General features: G+C 37.1%; 1 protein-coding gene across 5 annotated transcripts in view; it reads right to left on the bottom strand.

Moving 5' to 3' along the window:
* Aass (aminoadipate-semialdehyde synthase) overlaps positions 1-24,661 on the bottom strand; it is a 58,827-nt gene that overhangs the window by 9,920 nt on the left and 24,246 nt on the right. For all 5 annotated transcript variants that reach the window (XM_047561424.1, XM_047561429.1, XM_047561425.1 and 2 more), the window contains 11 exons: positions 23,862-24,010; positions 21,571-21,693; positions 21,085-21,196; positions 13,225-13,284; positions 12,985-13,052; positions 10,484-10,605; positions 10,183-10,309; positions 7,468-7,578; positions 7,264-7,372; positions 6,438-6,578; positions 822-989 (listed from right to left, as the gene is read on the bottom strand). In XM_047561424.1, coding sequence (XP_047417380.1) covers positions 822-989; positions 6,438-6,578; positions 7,264-7,372; positions 7,468-7,578; positions 10,183-10,309; positions 10,484-10,605; positions 12,985-13,052; positions 13,225-13,284; positions 21,085-21,196; positions 21,571-21,693; positions 23,862-24,010 — 1,290 coding nt within the window. The remainder of the gene's footprint in view (positions 1-821; positions 990-6,437; positions 6,579-7,263; positions 7,373-7,467; positions 7,579-10,182; positions 10,310-10,483; positions 10,606-12,984; positions 13,053-13,224; positions 13,285-21,084; positions 21,197-21,570; positions 21,694-23,861; positions 24,011-24,661) is intronic.

Genomic DNA, 24,661 nt, shown 5'->3' with positions numbered 1-24,661 from the left:
GATTGATATGACCACATAGCAAACCTCCAGAAGAAGGGCAACCCTGCCCACACCCTGATTTCAGACATCTGGCCTGCTGAACAGTAACAGAATAAATTTCTGTTGTTTTAAGCCATTCAGCTTATGGCAATATGTTATGCTAGGAAACTGTTACACTGCTTGTCCTGATCCAATCAGACTTGCAACTGCTCTTTTGTGATCAATAAATGTGTAAAGGACATGTGTATTTTTTCTCCTAGACTGTATTACCCATTTGGTGGTTTAAAAATGTTTCAGATGTGCTTTGGGGAAGTCCCTCTCACCCTGTCTCTTGCCCCAGCCCCAATTCAGGTATTTCCAATAAGACTGTCTCCACCCTGATCTCTAGAGACAAACAGATATCGAATGACAAACCATATTTTTATTCTACCAACCTCAGGAATAAATCCCAGCTAAAGAGACAAAAATCACATTTTTAGTGATTAGCAAGATGAGCGAAAGAAACTACAACTTCTGCTACCTTCCTACCACTGTGTGGAAATTGAGACTGCAGGGACTCCCGGCAAGAAGGGCTGGGAGGTAAAGAGAAATCGAGTCTGGTGAGGTCACTTGGTTCCCAATCTCACAAGCCTGACGCTGGCCTCTGCCTGCCCCCAACTGCTAATGAGTCAGTACATTCTCCTTTGTGATTTTGAGTTAGTTCTCCTAAAATTGTGTATCAAAAAAGAAGAGAGGCTCTAACTTGGTTTATCATCTCAATTACTTTGATCAATAAGGAAAATTAAGTATACATGCCACTTACAAAACTGGCAAGGTGTTTAATCTACAATACAGTTGCTTACCTTATACCTCAGTGTCCCCCTCAGCAGCGTGTGGGCAGATGGAATGCCGTAGATCTCAGCATATCTGGTACTGTCTCTGTTGGGATAGCCTTCCAGATTCAGTCCTGGGAAGTAATCCATGGAAGTGACCGCGTCCAGAAAGGAGACCCCTCCTGCGACGTTCATGACCTAGGAACATCAAAGAGGTGCAGGTGGGGTTACAGCAGAGCTTGTTCCCTCTTGGGTTCTTCTGCATACCCCAAAGAAAAGATAGAAGTTTGAAAAATAAAATTTTAACAAAACTCCCATAATCAGCATCCCAGAGTCCAGCAGTGTCATTGTTATCATAATTTATGTTTTTTAATAAATTTATGAATTATGATAACACTAAGCTAAAAATAACAGAAACTCATTTAAACAGCTTCTATGCTCAAATCGGCATGGCTGTATTCTTTTTTTTTTTCACTCTTATGCTCCTTCTGAATGCCCTGTCAGGCATGAGTCACACTTTCCATTCACACAGCTAGCATTCGTTGAGCACCTACTATGTATGTGCCAGGGAACACACAAACTGTGGAGAGAATAAGGACGGTGATGAGTCAGAAGCAACCCCTGTCTTCCATCCACGCCTTTTCTCATTGAAAATTTACTACATGTCAACCAAGTGCCAGGAACATTGAGGGTGATATGATGCAGGAACTATAAAGAGTTCACAGCCAGACTTGTACATAAAAATTAGTGTGCATGTTACGTATGGCAAAGGGCAGGTGAGGTTTGGGGGAGACCTTCCTTCACAACAAAGACAATGCTGAGAGAATGCAGTGAAACTCAAAATAAGTCCTGCCCATAATCTTATGGCTAATGAGAAGAAGTTAATCATGGATCCCCAAGCTCTTTGATATCTCACTACATCTTTTACCTGTACCTCTTCCCCCACACACAATCAAAATGCAGTAAGGCTTTTCTTGTTTTGTTTTGTCTTTAATTTGAGGATTACATTTTCTTTTAGTTTGTGGGGTTTGCGCTTATCCTAGAGATAATGGAAAGCAATCTTGGAGTGATCAAATCAGGGCTGAGACTTCAGATCAGGGCTCCTAGTGAGCTGGATTTTGTCCTGGCTGCACTGCGAGATGCAATCTCTGACCACATCTCTAAAGCTGCGCCCTCAACACTGCACAAAGGGGCTTCCAGGGGACCTCAGGAGGGACTCAGGAGGAATTTTCCCAAAGGAAATGTTTTGCCTACACTTAATGATTCCCACAGTTATTTGCAGATGGGCTCGGCAAGTGCCTTAGTATGAGCAATCAACAACTCATCTAAATATGGCAGAAGCCCAGAAGGAAAAGTGCTGCCCAGACTGCAGTGTCAGGATTGGTGGAGTCTCTCTGGTTAAAATGCTCACTTTTCAGCCTCCAGAGGCAGTCTACTATTTCAAGAGTGAGAATCTGAAAGATGTGAGGAATGCCTTCCATTTAATTTTCTTGCAAATGCTTCTGGGATGCTCCACCAACCATTTCCAGAAAGATCACTTCTATACTATTTGTTCAAAACAAAATTCTTCTAATATGATTCTAAAATTTTTGAAAGCAAATAAAGAAGGCAAATGTTGACTTTTAGGGTCTCAACATCCATCTCCCTTCTATAACCTATGGCAATCGAAAGTTCTATTTAATTATTAGAAGGTTAGGAAATGTTTTAAAAAGAAAAACTGAATAAAGATGATAAAAGGTGAAAGTCCAGTACTTTACCAATGAGAAATAAATCAGCTAGTTTGTAAGTTCATCAAGAAATTTTGGGGAAGAAAATCAGGAACCGTAAACTGAATGGTAATGATTCATTTAGAGAGACTGACAGCTGGCTACGCAACCAGATCCAGAAAATTACAGGGTAATCATTACCACTTGTATCAATTCAGAGTTGTATTTCTAGTGACATTCTACGGGTTCAATAATAAACCCTGTCATGTTTAATATTTAAGTAATGACTTGAATGAAGACAGAAAGATGTATCTACTTCACAGAGAGCATGCATTTCATTTCTTTCTTCTCTGACAATACTAACATCCAAGACCCACTTCCAGCAGAATCTGGCTCATTACTCATTGCTGTTGTAGGCTGTTCTAAGTCCAAATGTTTTACACACACACACACACACACACACACACACACACACACAAATACATATCCTACTCATTAAGAAGCACTGTCATATGTTTTAGATCAAACATTCAAATAACCACAATAAGTTTCATCACTAAGCAACAAGGACTTTTTTTCCTATGTAATTAATTTTTATTTGTTTTTTCTAGATATACATGACAGTAGAGTATATTTTGACATATATATAAATATGGATTATATCTCATTCCAATAGGTTTTCAGAAAGTCACCTGCTTATAGACTAAAGTCCTGGAAATCCTGACTGTCCACTGGTGTGATGTAAAAATTGCTCAAGTGATACAACAAGGAATTTAACACAGGAAGCATACAGTCATTTACACCAGGCCCATTGTATTTCAGGTGCCTTGGGTACCTTCTCTTTCACCTATGCAATGACATTTTTCAGAGGTAGAAACTGAGGCTGAGAGAGTCACTAAGGAGCAAATTTGAATCCAGTCTAACCCAACCCAATGCCCATGTACTTTCTATTTCATCACATTGTCCTCTTAATTGTGCTTATTTCTGGATGAGCATTTTGAAAGGATATTGACCCAGTACATCACCTCAGATTGTGCCCCCAGTGTAGCATCTGAAAAATGCTGTTATGGATTCCTGTGGGCAGTGGGAGAACCATGATTGTCCTAATTTCCTAAAAAGAGATGCTGGTTGCTGAGGGCAGGTACTTTCAGGCAGAGGAAAGCAAAACTCCTAGAAAACTTACCTTGAAGCTATGGTTGCAGAGAAAGCAGTTTTTACTTGGAGTATGTGTTTATCTGGGATAGATTGGGAGAGGAAGCTGTAGGAGATGATGGCAAAGTTCTGCCATGTCCTGCCCAGACATAAGACAAGGACAAAGACAGGAAAGCAAAGCACCTCCTTCCCAAGACAGGAAAACAAAGCACCACCCATGGAGAAAGAGAAACTAGGAGAAGAAAAATAACTATCTCCAAATATGTGGAAGGAAATCAGATTTGTTAGGAATCTGATTAGAATTTAGAACTAGTACTAGTGGCTGGAACTTACTGCAAGGACATGAAACAATACATCTTAACTCCTAGGCCACTTTCTAAATGCTGGAAAAGTTTGACACCTCGATTTTAAACAGAAGCTACAGAGGTCAGTTGGTTCCCTCCTTATGATTCTGTGTGTCATTTAAGGCTGGCCTTGTGGTAGAAGTGATGGTGGCAGAGTGGATGAAAGGACAAGAATACAAGAGAGGTTTAAAGAAGTTTAACCATCTGGCTTGGGAGACAGACTGGATACACTTGAGTTACTGAGTGACTAATACAACACCCAGAAAATTCTTAGATACAGACAATCAAATGTCAAGCTTCTGACATGTGATTGAATTGAGACAAAAGAATAGTGAATGGAAAAGCTCTGTCTGTAAGAGGAAATTTAAGCAGGACCTTGAAAAAAGTATTATTTTAGCAAAGAAAAGTATCGTGTTTTCTTTTAAATTCCCCACAGTGCCAGGAAACTGTGAAAAAGAACTCCTTTCAAATTCAACAAATGTGACTTCCACTGCCCGAGAATAACCTCTTGCTTCTCCTGAGCTCTCATGACCATTAATTTTGCTGATATCAGCTTAAGACACGCCTGTCAACCAGTTGTTAAGCAAATTGCAATCTCTAGGACTTCACTGAGTCATACTGTGAGAACACTGTGCAAGCTGATATTATCGTCCTCTTTAGACAAGAAGCTCAAAGTCCACCTAGCCCATAGTGGAAAAAAACCAGGCCCATGGACATCCAGTCCCTTGCTCCACCCACTAGGCCTTCTGCTGAGCCTTTCATTCTGATCTTCCCTCGCATTTAGATGGCCTCCTGAAAATAAAAATCTTACACAATTGAAGAAAGATTTTTTTCCAGTCTTAAAATTAGCTTATAAGAAACATAGACCAATCTCTTCCCAGATTGCAAAAGCTAGAAATTGCTGCTCAAATGCAACAGGAGAACATCAGACTGAGAACATGGGAGAACATGTTGGGAGAACATCAGACTGAGGTTCTGACCCAAACCTTCATGCTTCATGGAATTGGAAAACTAGATGGAATTTCAGTGTTCACATTACACATGCAGAAACTGATGTCCAGTGGACTTAACCACTGCCTGGCCTTTGGTGACACTGTGAAGGAAGCCAGCACTTGGTTTCTTAGCCTGAAGCACTGGGTATATCCTTCCCACATTGACCTAAAGTGCCCTGCTTATTTAGTGGTATTCTAAGTGCAGCTGTAGTCTTCTGATCATTAAATCATTGATTCTCAAATTAGAATCACTTGGGGAGATTTTTTTTTTTTTTAATCCTAAAACTGTAGTGAATCAGAATCTTTAGGAATAGGGTCCAGGCATCCATAGTTTTTAAACTCTCGTGGTAGTTCCGACATGCAGCCAAGTCTATGACCATGCTGTACATCGTAGGCACAAAAGACCTGGCTGATAACAGCATCCACCTGGGCTTGATCAGATGTTGGCAATAGAAACAATCAATAAGGCCAAATAAGTGGAAGCCACTTCCCAAATATGAGTCTCTCTTTAGGGTACAGAATTCACTACAAAGACAGACTAATGTGGTTTAGATACTGGCTCTGTCACTGTGTCTAACTCTCTATAACTGGCTTCTCCTTTCTAGATCTCCATGAATCGCAGCAGCCAGCCTGAATGGCACCTTCTGAGTGAGGCTGAACTCAGCTTTCTCTCCATTGCTTTTCCTTCTCTCTCTACCAACCACTTCACTTAGGCCAGATCAATTATTCTTTCATCTGTATTTCTGTGGCATGTTTAGTATACTTTAGAAATTCTTCCTCTTAAATTATAGTTATTTATTCTAGTGTCTATTTTTTTTTTTTTTTTCCTGACAGGAAACAATCTAGAAAAGGGGAAAGAAAAGATTTTGAAGTCATTTAGAACTGGCTTTGAGTCCCTGCTGATGACCTTGAACATTCTCTCTGAGCCAGTTTCCTTACATAAAATGGTGAAAATAATTTCAAATGCAGGGAGTTCTTATGTTGTTACAAGGCAGCTGGCAACAAAATTTTAGTTACTTTCTGGAATTGCCCTGACCCACCATTCAAAGAGAAAGCCCCATCCAGCTGTGAGTTCTCTGAGGATGGGAACTGCATTCAGTGTGACAGCCTTTAGTTTGTCGTCCCAGGGCCAACAACAGCAGCTACTCAGTAAGTTCCTGTCATGCCGAAGTAAATACAAAGATGACCAGAATGTATGAGTATAGAGATGAGACATGAATTTCCAGAAGCAACTTGCAAGAAGACAAAGAAGGAAGAATGTGTATGCTTTGCTGGGAAGTAAGTCCACACTAAATGGTACAGGAGATGTATGCTGGGAAGGAAGACACAATGGGGGGTCGGCCTCAGAGCCATTGTTAGAGGACCTCAGCAGCAACTCAGAGAGAGAGTTTGGACTTTGTTAGGCAGTTATTGCAGGTTTGTATCTCTAAAGCTTCAAAGATATTTCTTTACCTTTCCATTGAGCAGATAGGTAGCAGGCTGCATGATATTCATCAAAACACCCACTGGACTCCAGCTAAATTTGTATCTCAAAGGGTTGTCTGAATGTTCAGGGGCTGGGAGCCCACCACAGTAGGAAATGTAAGATTCAATCTGTAAATTAAGGCATTAATGGATTAGGGAGAATAAACAATAAGTTAGGGAGAATAATGAATTTAAAGTATCAACTGAGGGCAATGATTTGAATGGGGTAAATTTGCTGTAACTTTTTTCTTCTTTTAAAGTTACTAAAGCTTTCAAATATATGTCCTTGACGTCAAGCAGTACTTGATTAACTGAGTTATATTTGATATACATGAAAAAGAAAAAAGAATCTCTAGAGAGAGTAACTAGCATTTTGTTCATTTAAAAATTAAACTTTATTCCTTGACATTTTCAGTTCATATTCAAATTTATATACTTTGAATATTAAAACAACATAGTCAATAGTATGTTGTCATGCAAATATCTCATACTCCAACACACTGATGATATTCCAAAGACCTTTTCTCACTTTCACAAGTTAAACTATATCACAGAACCTCCAAAGCAATCTAAAATCTTTATGAAGCCAAAATATTCTGTTTGTCTAAAAATTAGATGCTACCTAAGACTCAGACATTATTTAACTCTACATATATGTCTGCAGACACAAAATTTTATTTGAAATTCCTAGTCAAAGGATGAGCTATAATGGAGCAGCATCTTTCGTGAGAATTACAGAAAGATTGTTTCTGTACTCAAGAAACGACCTCTTAAAGTCTTTCTAAATGGATCTTTGGGCATAGACTGGACTAACCGTGGCTCCCACTTCTTTGGCCTTATCAATTGTTTCCATTGCCAACATGTGATCAAGTCCAGGGTCCAATCCCAATTCACCAATGATGGTGATTCCAGCATCCTCCACGCTGCAACAGGGGAAAGAAGAACAACAAAAAGTTGGACATAAAGGAAAAACAAAGCCACAGAGTCACTTAATTTGTTGGAAATGGTCGAAACACACCTTTTTTCCAATTCTTTTAGCGCTGGTGTGATGTAGCTTGCAGTGATCATGTTAACTTTGTTTGCGATGCATGCCTTGGCCACAACAGGATGCAACACATAAGGTAACAAGCTTAAAAACAGAGGGAGAAAGGAATCAGAAACTCTCTTTTCCAACCTTCTCGTTATGATTTGGATCTGAAATGTCCCCCAAAAGCTCACATGTTTAAGGCTGGCTCCCCTGTTCAGCAATGTCCAGAGGCTTTGGGGAAGTAATTGAATGGGCTCTTAACTCATCAGTGGATTAATCCATTCAGAGCTGATGGACTACTGGGAGATGGTGGAAAACTATAGGCAGGTGGGGCATGGATGGAGGAAGTGCGTGTCTTGTCCTTGCTCCATCTGTCTCTCTTTCCTGGTTGCAACAAGCTGAAAAGCTTTCCTCTGTCTTTCCCTTTCACCATGGTTTTCTGCCTCACCTCAGATTCAGGGCAATGGATCCAGTCTACCATGGACCAAATTCTGTGGAATCCTGAGCCAAAACAAATCTTTCTTCCTCAAAGTTACTTTCCTCAGATATTTGTCACTGTTGGGAAAAGCTAACACACCTCCCTTTCCATGCATCTTGATCTGTACTAACACTCAGTCCCAAAGCAATTCTCTCAGAAATGACCAAGGACTCCCAGTGGATTATAGAATAAATTCATCCTGCTGGCGCATCTAAAAGCCTCCCCAGTGACCATCACTTAACCTCCACCTCTTCCCTCAGTTTGTTCCTAAGTTATATGGAACAAAAGGAGTGATTACAATCCTCCACTTAAGGCCTAGAGGACAGAACTTCAGTTGATGTTTTGATTTTTGGAAAATGGGATTAGAACCCAATGTTCTTTTGAATGTGACATAGTGAGCACTCAGTGGGACATAACTTGAGTTGCTTGACTTTAACTCAATTAATTCAAAAAGGTTGAAAATGTCACTTTTGAAAAACACACACAAAAAGGAAATGGAATTTTCAAAGAAACTAACCAAATTTGATTACTATTTTACATGAATTCATTAAAAACTAAAATTTTTAAAATTAAAACAATTAGAATCTAATGTTATTATAATTATTTGTAAAACATTTTTTGCCCATTTTATTTCTGCAGCCCCTATCACTGTATTTATATTAAAATATCTTTTCCAACTTAAAAAATAAAAATGTTGTTTAAGGAATAATATAAGATAATAATGTTCAATGATGTCACCACTATTCAGCATAAAAAAAATTCACCAAGTACAAAAAAATTAATCATAAAACAGATTTTGCTAAGCTAACTGCTATTTAAGGCTACTAGTTTGCTTAATTTTGAATTTTTCATGTTAATAGATTGCCTTTGTAGATTATCTTGTCACATCTTTCTTCAGATTTCCTTCCAAGTGTGTTTTATAATGTTATTTTCTTTATGTTTTGTCAAAAAAAACACAACATATTTAAGTAACCACGTGTGATAAATTCTTTTTGTTCTATTCAGGTTAGACTACTCAATTTCGAATCAAAATTTCTTATAATAGTCATATCACTTCCAGACAAGATCTATTTATCTTTAGTTAATTTTTGCTTCATAAAAATTAATTTATATAAAATATGTCTAAAGTAATTAACCTTTTAAGTGCTGTAGGTGAGCCTACATTTAAAAATATCAAGAGGTTATGCATACCCTCCCACCTGTAATCAGAATTACCTTTCATTGAATCTGTTTTCCAAGCCTACTTTTTTAAGTGGACATTACAAAACTTCCTCCAAAGATAACAATTTGAATCTGATCTAACTATGGATGTTATTAGCTAATCACTATCAGTGAGCAGGTAACTTTCTTCCTCCTGTCTTGGAAAAATTGTATTCTAAGAATGAATCACTGTTCTCTTTGACATTCGAAGCTAACATTAATCTCATGTATCTCTATAAATAGATGTTAGATCTATAAAGTTAGATCTGCTTTATTAAATAGCAATAATCACTATATTGGACAATATGTTCCCATGGTAAGATTTAAAATGGTTATAGGAGAACCTTCTATTTCATTTAAGCTTTCCAAGCTCAGAGGACAAAACAGACACAAACATACGTAATCTGAATACCTCATGATCCAGGAATTCTACTTCCAGGTTTAGAATTATCAGAAAGTGGTCTATATAGTCACCAAAAACCAAACACTAAAATGTGGACAGCAGTATGATTCATAAATACAAAATCCAGAAACAACCTAAATATCTACAACAGTCAAGTAAATAACAGTTGTATATTCATACAATAGAGTACTACACAGTAATGAGAATAAATAAGCAATTGCAGACAATAACAAACAATTCTCAAATCACAATGTTGAATGAAAGAAGGATTATTGAATGATTCCAATTACATCAAGGTTGAAAACAGACAAAACCTAATCGGTATGTTAGAAGCCAGAAGAGCATTTACAGTAGGGGACAGGGTTGATGAATGGAAAGTGGCACAGAGGAATCCTGGGATACTACTCCCATTTATTTTTTCATGTGGATGTGTTCATTCTAAAAATTCACTGAGCTATATATTTTTTGTGCATTCTTTTGGATGCATTTTTCAATTGAAAAGAGAAGAGAAGAGAGAAAGGGAGTGGGGAGGAGGAGAAAGACAAAGAGAAAATAAGGGAAGAGAAATAACAATCAAAAAAAAAAATATATATATATATATATGAACTTCTTTTCTCGCCAGTACCTGATGACAAGATCCTGTGTTGCCACCAAGAGGTCCAACTTTTCTTCTTGTTTACAAATGTTCATGCTAACAGGATTGATATTATATTTCTTACTTAACTGCTTTATTTGATTTGTCATGTCAGAGCCTATTTTGAGAATAAAAAAGTCCAATTTTTAGATTTCCTTCCACTGGACATTGGAACATACATTGCATACATTGCATTATCTCCAAAAAATAGTTTTTTGAATTCTGGAAACAAAATTATCATCTAAAATTCACACTAGCTTTTCTTCTTCACAAAAAACGAGGGTTTATTTACCTACTGTTATTTCTATGTTTCTGTCTCTTGACAGGTATTCTAACACAGGTCCAGAGACATAGCCAGATCCAAGAACCAAGACCTTTTTCTTGGTACTCATTGAAAGTGACTGAACCCGTTCTCTGTGGGGGGGAAAAAAAAAAAGAGGTGAGGGGGGTTCATTTAAAATTGTAGGCTTTTTAAATAGCAGATTCTTGCTGTCCCCAAAACAAAGTAAAACCGAAACAATGAAGCAATAATTTCTTCCCACACTACTTAAATAAGACCCTCAACAGAAATTCCTTATACCAAGGTTTTTCATTTCCATTTTAGATTTTGTGCCATGAAGAGAAAAGCCTGACATCTCTGAGATGTCCTGTGTCTATAGCCTTCCAGTGCAGACACTGGACCACTTCTTGGCTTACTCATAACTCTAGGTTGACTTCACTGTTTCTCCTTCCAGGGAGTATGATCAGTCATGCTGAGGGTTTTCCTTTGAATATTGATTTTGGTCCTCACAACAATGCAAAGAGACAATAATCTGAGATCAGTATTATCCACATTAGAAGTTGTTTTGTCATATCTTTAGAGAACAGTCGAAGTCATAGCTCTAAAATTACAAATGCAATGGTTTTACTGTAGAAACTTAAGCCTAATTCCAGGAGGGAGTTTCATTTCTGAACAGTTTGTTCTGTCAGAATTTGAACCTTATTTTGTAAAAAAAAAAAAAAGGAAGAAAGAAAGAAAAAAGCCTCTCTTTCCTACAACAATGACAAAGACATCTTTATAAACCCATTAATGCTTCAAATATGGAAGGCACTCTTCAAGTTTCTTCTGAATCAAATTCCCAAATATCAACATTAAACCATGGAAGCAACCTGGTGCCAGAAGCTGTTGGAATCTTTAGGCCAGGATGTCTCTCAAACTATAGTCCATGAACCTTTTCATTATTAACAAATGAATAAATATAAAGATAATACATTCCTGCCTCTCTTCACTCATAAGATACACATATCACTAATTAGAAGAGCTCTCCCTAACTATTACTATTCCCATTCCATTTCACCTCCCAAAGAACTACTGTTATTTGGTTATTGTATATTCTTCCTACAATATTTTCTATACTTTGTGTAATTCAAACTTTTTATGTGCAAATAGAAAATATTCAAAATATATTTTAAAGCACTCACTTCTAGATTCTAACCCTGTTCACTTCATCAATATCCCCAGACCCCTGGTTCCAGGTGAATAATCACTGGGCCGAGGGATGAAAGGAACACAAGAATCAGACAGGATTCAAAAGAAGGTAAATTTTCCTTTCAAATCACAATTTTCTTTATCAGTCTCTTGGCATAAGAATCCACTGGGGAAGGTGGCAGGAAGCCCCAATAGCTGGAGTCAAGGAGACCTGCTCCCACATGAAATGTGGTACATGAGAGTAAGATATTATTGTCTTTGGTCATATTAGCTGTGTCATTGGTGTAGGTAGTAAAGGATATCATCAGATAATGAGAATAGAAGGATAGAGGAAGCTACAGAATACAAACATGTGAAGTTGCCCTTAAAGGAAATTCTCCTATGGCATTATAGAGCTAGCTTCTTTTTAAAAATAATTACTCTTGGTCTCTTTTGTCAGAATGCTTCATTGCCACATTAAATAAAGCAAATGGACACGTGTGGGAAAGACATAACTTTGAAATACTTGATCTGGGCAGATCTTTTTATTCACTTCTTGTAGGAAGGAACACTGAAAAGACATATTTTAATTTTATCACTCATTTCTCCCGAGAATTCAGTCATGGATTCTGTTTTTAAATGTGAAGAGACCAGTGGAGCAGAAATAAACACAAACTAAGTGTAATCAGCTAGAGCAAATCAGAATATTCTGAAGAAGTGTCAATGTTTTCAGACACTGAGAAGAAAAATCAATTAAGGAAACGGGAGCTTTGGTTGTGTACCTAAGAGAACCGTTTTCTTGGATGGATTTGCCAAAACATTGTGTGGCACCTTCCTCCTAATGGGAATCCCTAGGGAAAACTACCTGTCACCATTTGCTTTCTTCACTATTTCCCAAGAGCCCACTTTCCAGAACATCACACTAGACAAAAGAAAATCCCAACTTTCAGCTAAAATCCAAACTGAAAAAGCACCACGATGGAGTTAATATTCTCACTTTTTCCTTTCAGAAAATAACTGAGGAATCAAAATATGTGAAATGCTACCAGAAGAACAAGGAGCTACTCAAATGATATCCCTTCTGGACTTTTGCTTCCTTAAGTACAAGTCCACATAGGATGTTACACAGCCAAAACAACACTATCTTGCTCCTCAAGGAAAAGGAACTCACAATAGTTTCAGTCTGTCACTTCATTTGGATGTTCTACATTTATGGAGACAACAGAATCAAAATTAGCATGCTATTTAAGCCTCAAATTAAGAACTCCCATTGAAATTTTTTAAAATACTATCAAATCCAAGATAAGAATACTTGTATAAAACAATAGAATTTGAATAGTACTTACCTACTCTCTCGAAGTTTCTGGATATATTTGTATTTATCAGTCAATATACCATTGGATGTGATCACTGCCTAAATGTATATGACACAAGAAATTTCTTTAGTGTGCAGCAACTCAGTCCTACAAATATGGGCTGGCAACCAATAGAGAAGAGGCAAAGGGACAGACAGGGAGAGAGAATGAACAAAGGACAGAGGGGAGTAGGGATGGTATTCGGAAGATACATTCATGGATAGAACTTACGTCTCGCACCACAGGAGAAAAATTCTGACTTTCAAGAGGCTGTGATGCATCCGATAATAACTGAAAGAAAAAGAGATTCATAAGAGACAAATGACATTGAGAAGGCAACTTCTTGGTGTTTGTATCCATACTAAAATAGTAGCCAATAAACTAAAAGAATTTATGACAGTTTTCTGAAGATCACTATAAATAATTGGTAGTAGAAATCTTCTATAAGTAATCAATTCTGCTCCCAAAAATGAGATATTTCCATCCAAATTCAAATTTTAAAACTGAAATTTGACTGCAATCATTGCTTACTAAGAAAAAACTTCTTTTCCAACCACTTAGATGCCTCATATTGAGCAGGTTATAAATAACCACAAGTTTTAGACCTATGGTACAGAGATCCTCCCTCTGTGAGCCTCTACCACATTCCAAAGGGTTAAGCTGATCCCTTGGAAGTAGAGAATGGGGTTTTGCAGTCAGCAAGCCCACCCACCCTGCAGTATTAGCTCTCTGTGTAGGTACATCAGCATCTCAAAAGTGGGGGCGAAAAAGACTTGAGGAAGTAGAACTCAAAAGTCACCCATACTCTCCTCCCACTGTCTCCCAAGATTGAGTCAGACAATGACAAAAGTCACATCTCTCATATTAGCATCCCATCCTTCTAGTCCTTCTTCTTTCTTCCTAGATATCTGATCTTGTGTACACTGCCAAGCAATAGAGGGCATATAAGTCTGTGTTATTATCTCTGATGGGCAGGGAAGGCAATCTCTAGAGGTCTTACCCAACTAAAAGGGAGAAAAATGTACTGAGAAGCAGCAGAGGATTTATTTACTGTGCTAAGACAAGTAAAAAATTACTTTCATGTATCTACATCATAAGGCATACAGGCTGTCTATTGGAATACAGAAACTTTTCTAGAAGACAAAAGATGTGTATCTGTAAGCCAGAGTGGTCTGTGAGAAGCTCACGGAGCCAACAAACCTGGGGTCCTCCCACTGATTCCTTCTCAACCACCTCTGCAGTACTCCCTTCTTAGGGAATACTGACCACAGGTCAGAAGATGCTAATAAATAATAATATGTGGCTCTAATGTCATCTGGCATATGGTCAATGACTCAGTGTGTGTACTTCCCTCTGTTTGCCCTTTGTCTCTAATTCCTCAGCCTTATCTGGGTCTCAGTGTTATCATGTGTTACCATGAGAACTGCCTCTTGCCTCATCTTCTTCTGTCTCTCCCAAGTCTAAAATACCTCTTTGATTCTCCTAAACCCATTTAAAATAATTCAGTAGCTGGCTATCTGCTTCCTTTAATATAAATTCTCTAGCTCCCTATATGGGATAGAAGGTTCTCTACAGCCTCAGCTCTTCTGGGTCTCACACCCAACACTCCAGTTCTGTTAAACAGCATGTCAATGCCTACCTGGAACTAACTCCCTCTCTTCTTCCTCCAAGATACAACTGAAGAATCATCTCCTCTCTGAATCCTTTATCAAAATCTGCCCCCAGATTTTGATATTCAAGATATGCACACAGCATCTTACCATATGCCTGCCACATGATACAATGGCAAATATTCAACAAACAAATTATTAGATGCACGAAATAATAAGTCATTTAAAGTTAAATAGAATTTTCACCCAAGAGAACAAACTAGTTGACAAGAAAGGCAAACACAGAAGACAACAAAAGTCTGCTCAATTACTGCATTTAACTGTCTCCCTTTCTAAAATTTGACAATAACAAAACTCAAGCACAAGGGTCCTAAATCATAGGGTATGTCTTGTCACTTTTACATATAAGATTTTTGATAACCCATCACTGTTTCCTAAATTAATAGTAAGCTATTTGTCTTAGTGTTTAAGATTTTTATACCAAAAAATTAAAAATAAACAAGACTCTTTACAAAATAAAAGTAACACATTCATCTTTACTCAGATTTGACAACTCCACTCATAGAACCTCTCCCCAGTGAAAATTCTCACCTTTGTTGCATCTTCTTCACATAAAATGTCTGCCACTCAAGCCAAGTCAAGTGTTATTTCTTTCATAAGACCTTTCCTGAGTTGATTCAACACGAAGCTGCCTCTCGGTCCACAACTTCACTAGCGTCTTTATGATGGCTATCACACCCCAGCTTATGCCAGACTTGTACTATTGCCTCATCCTCTTCCTGGACCCCAGGCTTCTATAGGTCAGAAGCCATATTTGATTCTCTATCTCTAGACAGGCCTTGTTCCATGAATACCCAATAAAAATCTACCAAATGCAACTGAAACAAAATCTCCACATTGCTTTGCAAAGTGATAGCCCATACCCTGCAATATAACAGAGCTTGGGTGAACCTTATTTCATAAGGAAAAAAGAAAGAGAGAGAGGAAGGAAAGAAGGAAGGAAGGAAGGAAGAAAGGGAGGGAGGGAAAGAAAGAGAGTGAGAGAAAGAAAGAAAGAACAAACAAACCTAGGGAGAAAGAGGAAAGTGAATATATTCTAAATCTAGTTCCAATGCAGTTATCAGAAGACTACATAGATAATATACTGAATTTTTTATTGGTAAGCAAATACACACATATCAAGACTATGAAATAGAGACATTCACTGTTGTTCTCAGAACGCCACTGCTTAAAGATAATCTGAGATAGATGGCTCTAAGATGATCTCTCTGCTACTATCTGGAGAACTATAGGTACGTATAACATAAGAAGTGTAAACAGTTTTGTGAAGCTGGTTTAGATACCCAAGCAATATCACCTGCCTCAGTGTAATACAAAATCTCCCAACCCACTGACAGTTTTAACATTGTCATACTGTCTAAAATTCTATCAACCAACCACTGGATTCACACAGGTACAAATATCTTCTTAAATGTATATTTTCTATCCAGCAATTGTGAGGAAAACCAAGTAAAACATTAAAAGCCTCAAATTTTAGGCTCAAAAAGCTTTGATGACTTGATGCACCTTAACTTGGAAAACAAAGCCCAAAGGAGTTAGCCCAACATTCGACCTCTTTTGTCTCCTTTAGGCGTTTGTCAATTGAAAAGTAGTGTCTGAAATGTTAAGAGTTTGAGCAGAAGAATGCAGAAAGACTGAAAAGCTGGGAAGAGATTTTGGATGACTTTTAATAATAGAGTAATGAAAACTGGAATTTGAGACCTGTTGAAGAGGAATTCTAATAAACACAAAATTTTCATGTAGAATACTAAAAGACTATATTCTAAAATAAACCATAAATTGAAAATCATTTGTTCTCAAAGGACAGGAGTACAGCTTTGAACTACTTTCATCCCTAAATAAATTGAGGTACTTTTTCCTAAAATAGATTAGGAGAAGCAAAGAAAATTTCTGAAGGAAAATCACACCACATCCAGAACCTCAAATCATCTTCACCAGTTTACATATGCAGTATCTATCATGCAATCCAAAAATGAAGAGGAATATTAAATGATAAGAACTGATTTTGAAAACCAAGGAAAAGAACACAATATAAACAGACCCAAAAAGTTAATTGGAACTATCAAATATAAATTTAAACTGCGATTAGCATTTTCAAGAAACAAAAAAGACAAGATAGATAATTTAGAGAAGGGATAACTTTTTAAATGACCAAATAGAAATTTCCATTAGATTATAAAATTTTAAAAATTAAGGTTAATAATTCAGTCAGCAAGTGACACAGCCAAAGGGAAGATTAATGAATTGGTACATAGAACATCTATATGACTTTCAAAAGACAGAAAACTTGTCCACCATTAGAAGTCAAGATAGTGGGTACGCTTAGGAAGAAGAGAGAGAATAGTGCTAGGAGAAGAACAGGGGTTTCCGGGATGCTAATAATGTTCTACTTTTGACTTATGTAGTGTTCCCAGGGGTTTCTTTGTGATGTTATCATGTCGTACTCTTATGTATCACTTATCAGTGATAATTCTGAATTTTATATGGATCTATTTCACATAATATTAAAAATTTGTATTTATATTTTGTCTATAATAAAAATTGTGTTTATTAATACACTCATTCTCATAATGAGTTACATGGACTAATTCTCAGTCACATTTTAGTGCAAATTCATGGAGCTGATTTGTTTTTCTCCTAACATCCATTAAAGATGAACTGTACTGAGTGAATGACAATTTTTATTAAGGACAAACAAGAATAAAAATGTGTGCTCTAAAGTACAATAGAAATAAACTTACATTTAGAACTTTGAGACATAATTTGTGAATTTAAAAAGGCTTGTTACAACTTCTTTGAGTGGAAGATGATGTTATAACAGTGAAATGAAAAGATAGGCCAAGAAATTAATAGCCATTTTCATCTACAAGACACATTAATATTTAATATCTTCTATAACCTAAACTAATAAGGTAAGAATTGTGCTGAATTCCTTAATTTTAGTCTTCAAAAATATGACTTATGGCCAAGATTCTCTAGTAGCTCTTCCAGCTACACTAAAACTCTGCTAGAGCCAACTTGATTCAATATACTTGTTCAGGACCAGAGAGTTTTGTTTTAGGTATAGACTAAGCTCTTGGAGACCACCATTCTTACAGATAACAAAAATGAGCTTTGGACAAAACACAAGCAACAAAAAAACTACACTGGGGGCTTCAGAGAATGAAGAGTAGCCAGCAGTTTGTGGAGAAGTATCAAAACATGGAGGAAGCACCAGAGCAATAATGGAGTTGTCCATTATATGGGCACTGCTTTGAGGACAAACCACACAGAGTGATGGGTGAAAACATGTTGAAAGTGCACCAACTTTCTGATTTAAAGTCACAATGAGGGGGCCCACAGCAACCACAGTCTCCAGTGTAAGAGGATAAATATCAAAAAAGATAGAATCAGTAAAAGGACTGTCCAGCTTCCATGTAAATTTCTCTGAGTCTCTAAGGACCTTAAATTGAGGAAGTAAAGGCCAGACTACAGGCCTGCCAGTGAAAGATAAAAGAGCTGAAGTTTTATTTGAACTGCTCCCTTCCACAGGGGAGATAGAATTTTTAGCCTCTAACCAAAATAATTGCTTTAAAAAATTAATGATCAACACTTTTCAGAGAATTATAACAATCCGGAATCTCCACAGCAAAATATTTATCTCATTCAGGACACAGCCCCAAATCACTCAATTTATGACAAGTAGAAAAACATGACCCATTCTCAAAGGAAGACACAATCCACAAGGTTCAATCCCAAGTTTACCCTGAAGGTTGCAAGGTAAGATACAATGGAGCCCCCTTATCCATGGATTTACTTTCCATGGTTTTAGCTACCCTTAGTCAATCACAGTTTGAAAATATTAGAAAATCCCTGAAATAAACAATTCATACGTTTTAAATCAAACACCATTCTGAGAAACATGAGGTAATTTCACACTGTCCTTCCTCATTCCACCAGGGAAGGGAATCATCCCATTTTCTTCTCTATCCACACCGTGTATGCTACCCACTTGAAGGTCACGCTATCTTGGTTATGGGATCATTTGAGGTGGTACTGCCGTGCTCATGTTCAAGTAATCCTTATGTAGTATTCTATTGCTGTGACAGTACCCAGGCAATTTGCCTCACTTCATCTCATCTCATGGGCATCACCACAAGAAAACGACCACGTACAGGGCAATAAGAAATTTTGAGAGAGAACACACTGATATAACTATTACAGTATATTTTTATAATTATTCTATTACATTACTGGTTGTTATTATTAATATCTTATTATGCTTGATTTAACAATTAAACTATGTCAGAGTCAAATGTGGTGGTGTACACCTATAATCCCAGTGGCTCAGAAGGCTAAGGCAGAAGGATCAGAGTTCAAGACCTGCCTGGAAAAATAGCAAGTGCCAATCTCAAAACAACAAAAACCCCCTTACATGGGTACATATCTATAACTAAAAGCACAGAACATAACAGTGCTATCCATGGTTTCAGGTATCCACTGAGGGTCTTAGAATATTCCTCCTGCAGATAAGAAGGACAAAAATAAAGATTATAAAGTAGTTTTTATGACTATGCTCTATAGAATAAACAAAAATACACTCAAGAGAAATGAAAAGATAGAACTTCTTAACAAGGAAATTGAAAACTTCCAAAATATGGCAATTCTAGAACTGAAAATACAATATTTGATTTTTTTTTAAATCACAGGGTGGGCTTATTAGCATAAAAGAGAATATGAAACATTCTCTATTAATATAAAGGGTAACCAAAAGAATCTGTTACCAGCAAGTCAGTACTTTAAAAAGTGCTAAATTAAGAAGTTCAGTCTGCAAGGAAATCAAGCTAAAAGGAAATGAATGGAAAGCATCAAAAAAGGCAAGCATCTGGGAAAATTTACTAATTTTTTCTGTACATATACTCTACAGTCACTTAAACATTTACAATTTCAGAATATTAGGACTGCAGAGACATTAAGGTAATATATTACCAGCACTTCCTTTTGTTAAGGGAAATGTCTGAGGCTCAGAAAGGTAGTGAGTTCTCTATTCAAGGCCATAAAGCAAGTAGATAGTTCCCAGAGAACCTGGCATATGTACTCTCCTGCTACTTTAATCCCTCAACACCAATGCCAAGACACATCGCAGGTCCAGCACCCATCAGGAACTCTTCACAGTCTCAACTTCTCTAAGCTTCTGTTTCTTAATTGGTAAATGGTCTTAGCAATGGCACTTTCCTGACTGGGTTCTTATGAGCATTCAGAGTCAAAATGGAACCAGTTTTTTGAACACTGCCTGGCACACAGAAGATGCAGTGTTGCACCCAACCATGATAACACTGCCTGTCTGAATTTTCCAAAGGCTGCTGCATCTTCTTGCTGGCATTTTTCAAGAGAGAAAACAAAGAAGGGTCAAAGTGGAATACTATTTAAAAGAAAATAGTGCCACTTTATCTGTGCCCCACGAAGTTCGATATGCTGTTTAAATATTTTTGAACTAAAAATGTTTTCTAAATTTTTCTGTTATTTCTTCTTAGCTCATGGGTTATTCAAAGATGGTGATGGTAGACTGGAAATTTGACTTGTTCTGGCTCCACTGACTATCGCCCCATCTTGGCCCGAGAACACCTGAGTGAGGGTGTGAGAAGAGCAAGAGTCACCATTCCCAACTCTGGAATCATTGCCACAGGCAGACAGCAATTAGCAAGAAAAGTGCAACGGTACAAGCACAAGATAAATGCCAAAGTGAGACTTTCTTTGGGAAAGAAAATGGAATTTAGAAAACACAGTATTTCAGTAGTCCATCACTGATCACAGAAGAAAGTGTAAGATCACCACAAAAGCTGTTGCTTTATTAAGCAATACTGGCTAACACCAATATGATTTCCTGTATATCTTACTTTTCACATCTCTTAGTCATAGCACAGTAAGAATACCTCGATATGAATTGACCTGGACAGCAAGAATTGGAAAATAAAGCAAGGCTTGCTGGTACATGGTAGTAATTCCAGTTACTCTCAAAGATGAAGCAGGAGGATCATAAGTTCAAGACTGGTCTGGGCAACTTAGCAAGATCTTGTCTCAAAATAAAAAAATAAAAAGGACTGGAGATGTTTTTCAGTGGTAGAGTGCCTCTGGGTTTAATCCTCACTACTGAAAAAAATAATAACAACAAATCAAGGTTTATCTCCTATCATGAACAACCTTAACAAACTGTAACAAGAGACTAAAGTAAATAAGCTTGAAGGCAGTGATATGCTTCTGTTCCTTGTGAACCAAGTACGCAGAATATGTAAAATAAAAATGTATCAGTAAGTACTTTGGGGACAGGCTGGCATTTCATTTTGCAACAGATTTCTTAGAGACAGAAGACCAGAACATTCATAAGATTGCTCCACAATTTTATTTAAAGCCAGCGATGTTGCTAGCCTACGAATCTGCTTACCATTTCTTCAACATAAGGGTAAAGCATGTCTCCAAAGTATTCTGTAGCTTCAATTGGAAGTTGTGCTGGCAAATTGTCAATTGAACACATCAGAATCCCAGAACCTTCAACACTAGGAAAAGCAATATGCTTTATTCAGATGTACAAAAACGTTATTTGTAAGCTCTAACTTCTCCTGATATCTCCTCCACTATATTTGCTTCATTAGTATTTGTAATTCTGTACAAAATTATCTAAGAATATAAACAAAATTTTTTCCTTCTTTAGTAATCCATCTCCCCCTTAAATAGTATATATGTATTGAAGTGTTCAAATTTGCATGTAGTTTTTCCATCAAAAATTTTAATATGCTTGAGTGTCTCTCTCCAAATATGCATGCCTTCATAAAAAAAAAGTAAAACGGAGTACTTTAGATTCGTATATCAAGGTAAGGAAGTGATGTATTATTATTCATCTCTCGCCATCTAACAGCTTTAACAAACTTACCTGTCATGAATAATATGCTGGTCAGCGTCATACATGCAAAAAGGATGCTCTATGGTAGTACACTCGGTCATAAAATCTATAGATCCTCCTGTGTCCGCTGAAATGTCACATATTGCCACAAGTCTGAAATCAATATCAGTACTTAGACAAGAGGATGGAATTCTGAAGCTTCCAACAAGACTAATAATGAATAGAAATGAAAGATGCTTGGAACAATGTTCAATGCGGATGCCAAATATTTTCCAGGCACATGGTCCCTTTTTCCTATAGTTCAGTCTTTAAGACACTGTGAGGTTCTGGGATACAGAGAATCATCCCAGTATATAGTTTAGTCTTTACAAGAAAAAAGAAAAAAAGAAGGAATTGAGGGAGGGAAGGAGAAAAGGAGGGAATGAGAAACTAAATAAAAGTGAAAAATACCTTCCCTAGAGAAATCATTGACAGCAGACTGGTTAAAGTTAACCCAGTTAACCATCTCTAAATAAATCATACAGGTTCAAATACACTACTTTCACTTGCTTAGTACAGTGGGCCCTCTACATCATGGGTTCCACATCCATGTATTCAACCAAGACTCAAAGATATTTGTAAAAGAAATTACACCTCTGATCAAAATATCTTTCCTTGTCATTATTCCCCAAACAATTCAGCAAACAATAATATGCTATTTACACAGCATTTTCATTGTATTAGGGAGCATAAGTGATCTAGTGTAAAGGAGACATGCATAGATTATGTCCAAGGGCACACTATTTTATATAAGGGACTTGAGCATCTGCAGATAGTGATATTCACAGAGTTCTACAAACAATCCCCCCTAGATACAAATGACTGTACTATATAATTGTACATGTAATTACATGGAAATCTCTAAGATTATGAACAAAAGTTTTAGTCTAGCATTTGAAAGCCTTCAGAGGTTGGTCATAATTTTCCTATACAATCTCCAATTACCACATGCCTACATAAATGTATACCAGGGATAGACTGTCCCACTCATTTTGTATACAATGAATCAAAATGCAGTCTGTAAAAATAAAAAAATAAAATAAAATAAAATGGTGATAGATATTCCCAATATTACCTGTAAAAAATAATTATACTTTATCATACTTTAGTGGTTCCATATTTACCCATCCGATCACTTCAAATTCTCCTTTTCCTCATTTCTCCCCTGTAAGACCTTGCTTTACAGTCCAGTGTGTTAGCCACAAGAAAGGTAATGTTAGGGACACTTTTCTATGTTTATAGGCCTGGAGGTCTGCTGCCCTTTTAAATGACTGTTAATAAAACTTCAAAGATGTTTTTTATCTCTTTGTTTGTTTCACATAAGGTCCTGCAGAGAAACTTCTAAGGAACTAGCCAAAATTGGCACATCATTCTGACCCATGCTTTTTAGGTGACCTTAACTTTGTTCATTATATTATTAACTTCTCTGTCCAGAGGCATTCCCATTCCATCTATTGAACATGCAATGTAGGAAGATGACCTCAAACTGAGCATGTCTCACATAGAATGATGATGCCAAGTCTTTCCTATATGAATATACACGAGTTTCCCAAAATGACCCTTGCTATCTTTGCTCAGGGAATTATCCCCAGTGTTCTCCTTACTAACTGCAGTAAGAAACTTTTCTTCACTTTTTTTATCTTCTGGTTGTGCTTGTGAGCTTTGCACTTACCAAGGGGAGAACCCTGGTGTTCAGTTACTAGTGCTCCCACTTTCTTTAAAAACTGGTGATATCGTTGATACTCTGATCCTGTGCCTAATGGCAGCTGCATGCCTGAGAGCAGCAAATCCATCGTTTTACTCTTCTCTATCCCTTAGTTTAACAGTGTTAGGCAGACAAGTTGTTCCACAAACATTGATTGATTCATTCATTCATTTATTCAACATTTAATAATTCTTTGAATGCCTATTCTATATCAGGCAATGTGCCCAGTGCTTATGGCCAAAAGAAATGATACCTATCTTTAAGGAAATTAAGTTCTCATAGGAAAAAGAAAACACAGGAAAATAAATGATCATGAATTTAGGAGGGAAAAAGAAAAGAAAAACATGAGAAAGAGATGGGAATGGGGAAGCAAGGGAAGACTTCCAAGAAGGTTCCCCTCAAGATCCTTACGAAATGGCAGGAGTCAGAAGAGAGTTTTAAGGAGGGAGGGTTAACTGTGCCAAATGACGCTAAGAGGGCAAGTCAGTCATAAACGACCAAGTTCTCTGATATGTAGGAACATTATAATTTTGACTGCTACCAAAAATTGCCATTAGTGCTGAAGTAAAATCCTTACCTGTGAGGTAATGCAGGGCACCCTTCAACAGCAGCAACTGAGGACTTGACTGGAGCCAAGAGACTTTGAGCATCGTGGCGGGTTAGTAGGCGAGGAGTGTTTTGTTCCCAGTAGATTCCATTAATTAAACAAGTTGTATAGGGTGCAATCTGCAAAGGAAATTCCACGTTCGACAAAACAGGAAATAGCTTATTTCAATACAGTGTGCTATCTATCAATAAAATCCCGGAGAAATAGTTACTTCTAATGAATGTTTTTATTATCCAGGCCAATGACAACCTTTTGAAGCAAAGATAATAATACCCTCCCAGATTTCAAACTAGAATTACCCCTATTACACAGGAAAATATGAACATAATAAATACACTAATAGTTTTGTTCATTGCATAGCAAAGAACAGAAAATAAAGTAACCTAGAACAAATACCAGTGGAGTATGATCTAAATCATACCACCTCAACTTTGCTGGGCTCTGTTTTCCTTACCTGTTAGATGGGGATAATATACACCCCATTCCTCAAAAGAATGCTGTAAAGATCAAATCAGATAACATCTGTAACTCAATGGAGAAATGTACTGCATACATGGTAACTAGGTCATTACAAGTCTCGGGATACATCCAGTCACCATACCTCCACGACAGGGGATATGAGTGGGTAGAAATTTACTAGATTCAAAATTTTTCAGTTTAAAATTAGTCCCAAACATTTTGCATGAAACTCAAGCATCTCAAACTGAAGGTAAGAGTCCTTCTCTGTAACATGCAGTCCATGCTATCGTAGCTAAATTTCATGCCAGAAT

Source organism: Sciurus carolinensis, chromosome 8 (assembly GCF_902686445.1).
Source record: "Sciurus carolinensis chromosome 8, mSciCar1.2, whole genome shotgun sequence".
Lineage (NCBI taxonomy): Eukaryota > Metazoa > Chordata > Mammalia > Rodentia > Sciuridae > Sciurus > Sciurus carolinensis.
Note: the sequence above shows the minus strand (reverse complement) of the source record. Positions and strands in the feature narration are given on the sequence as shown.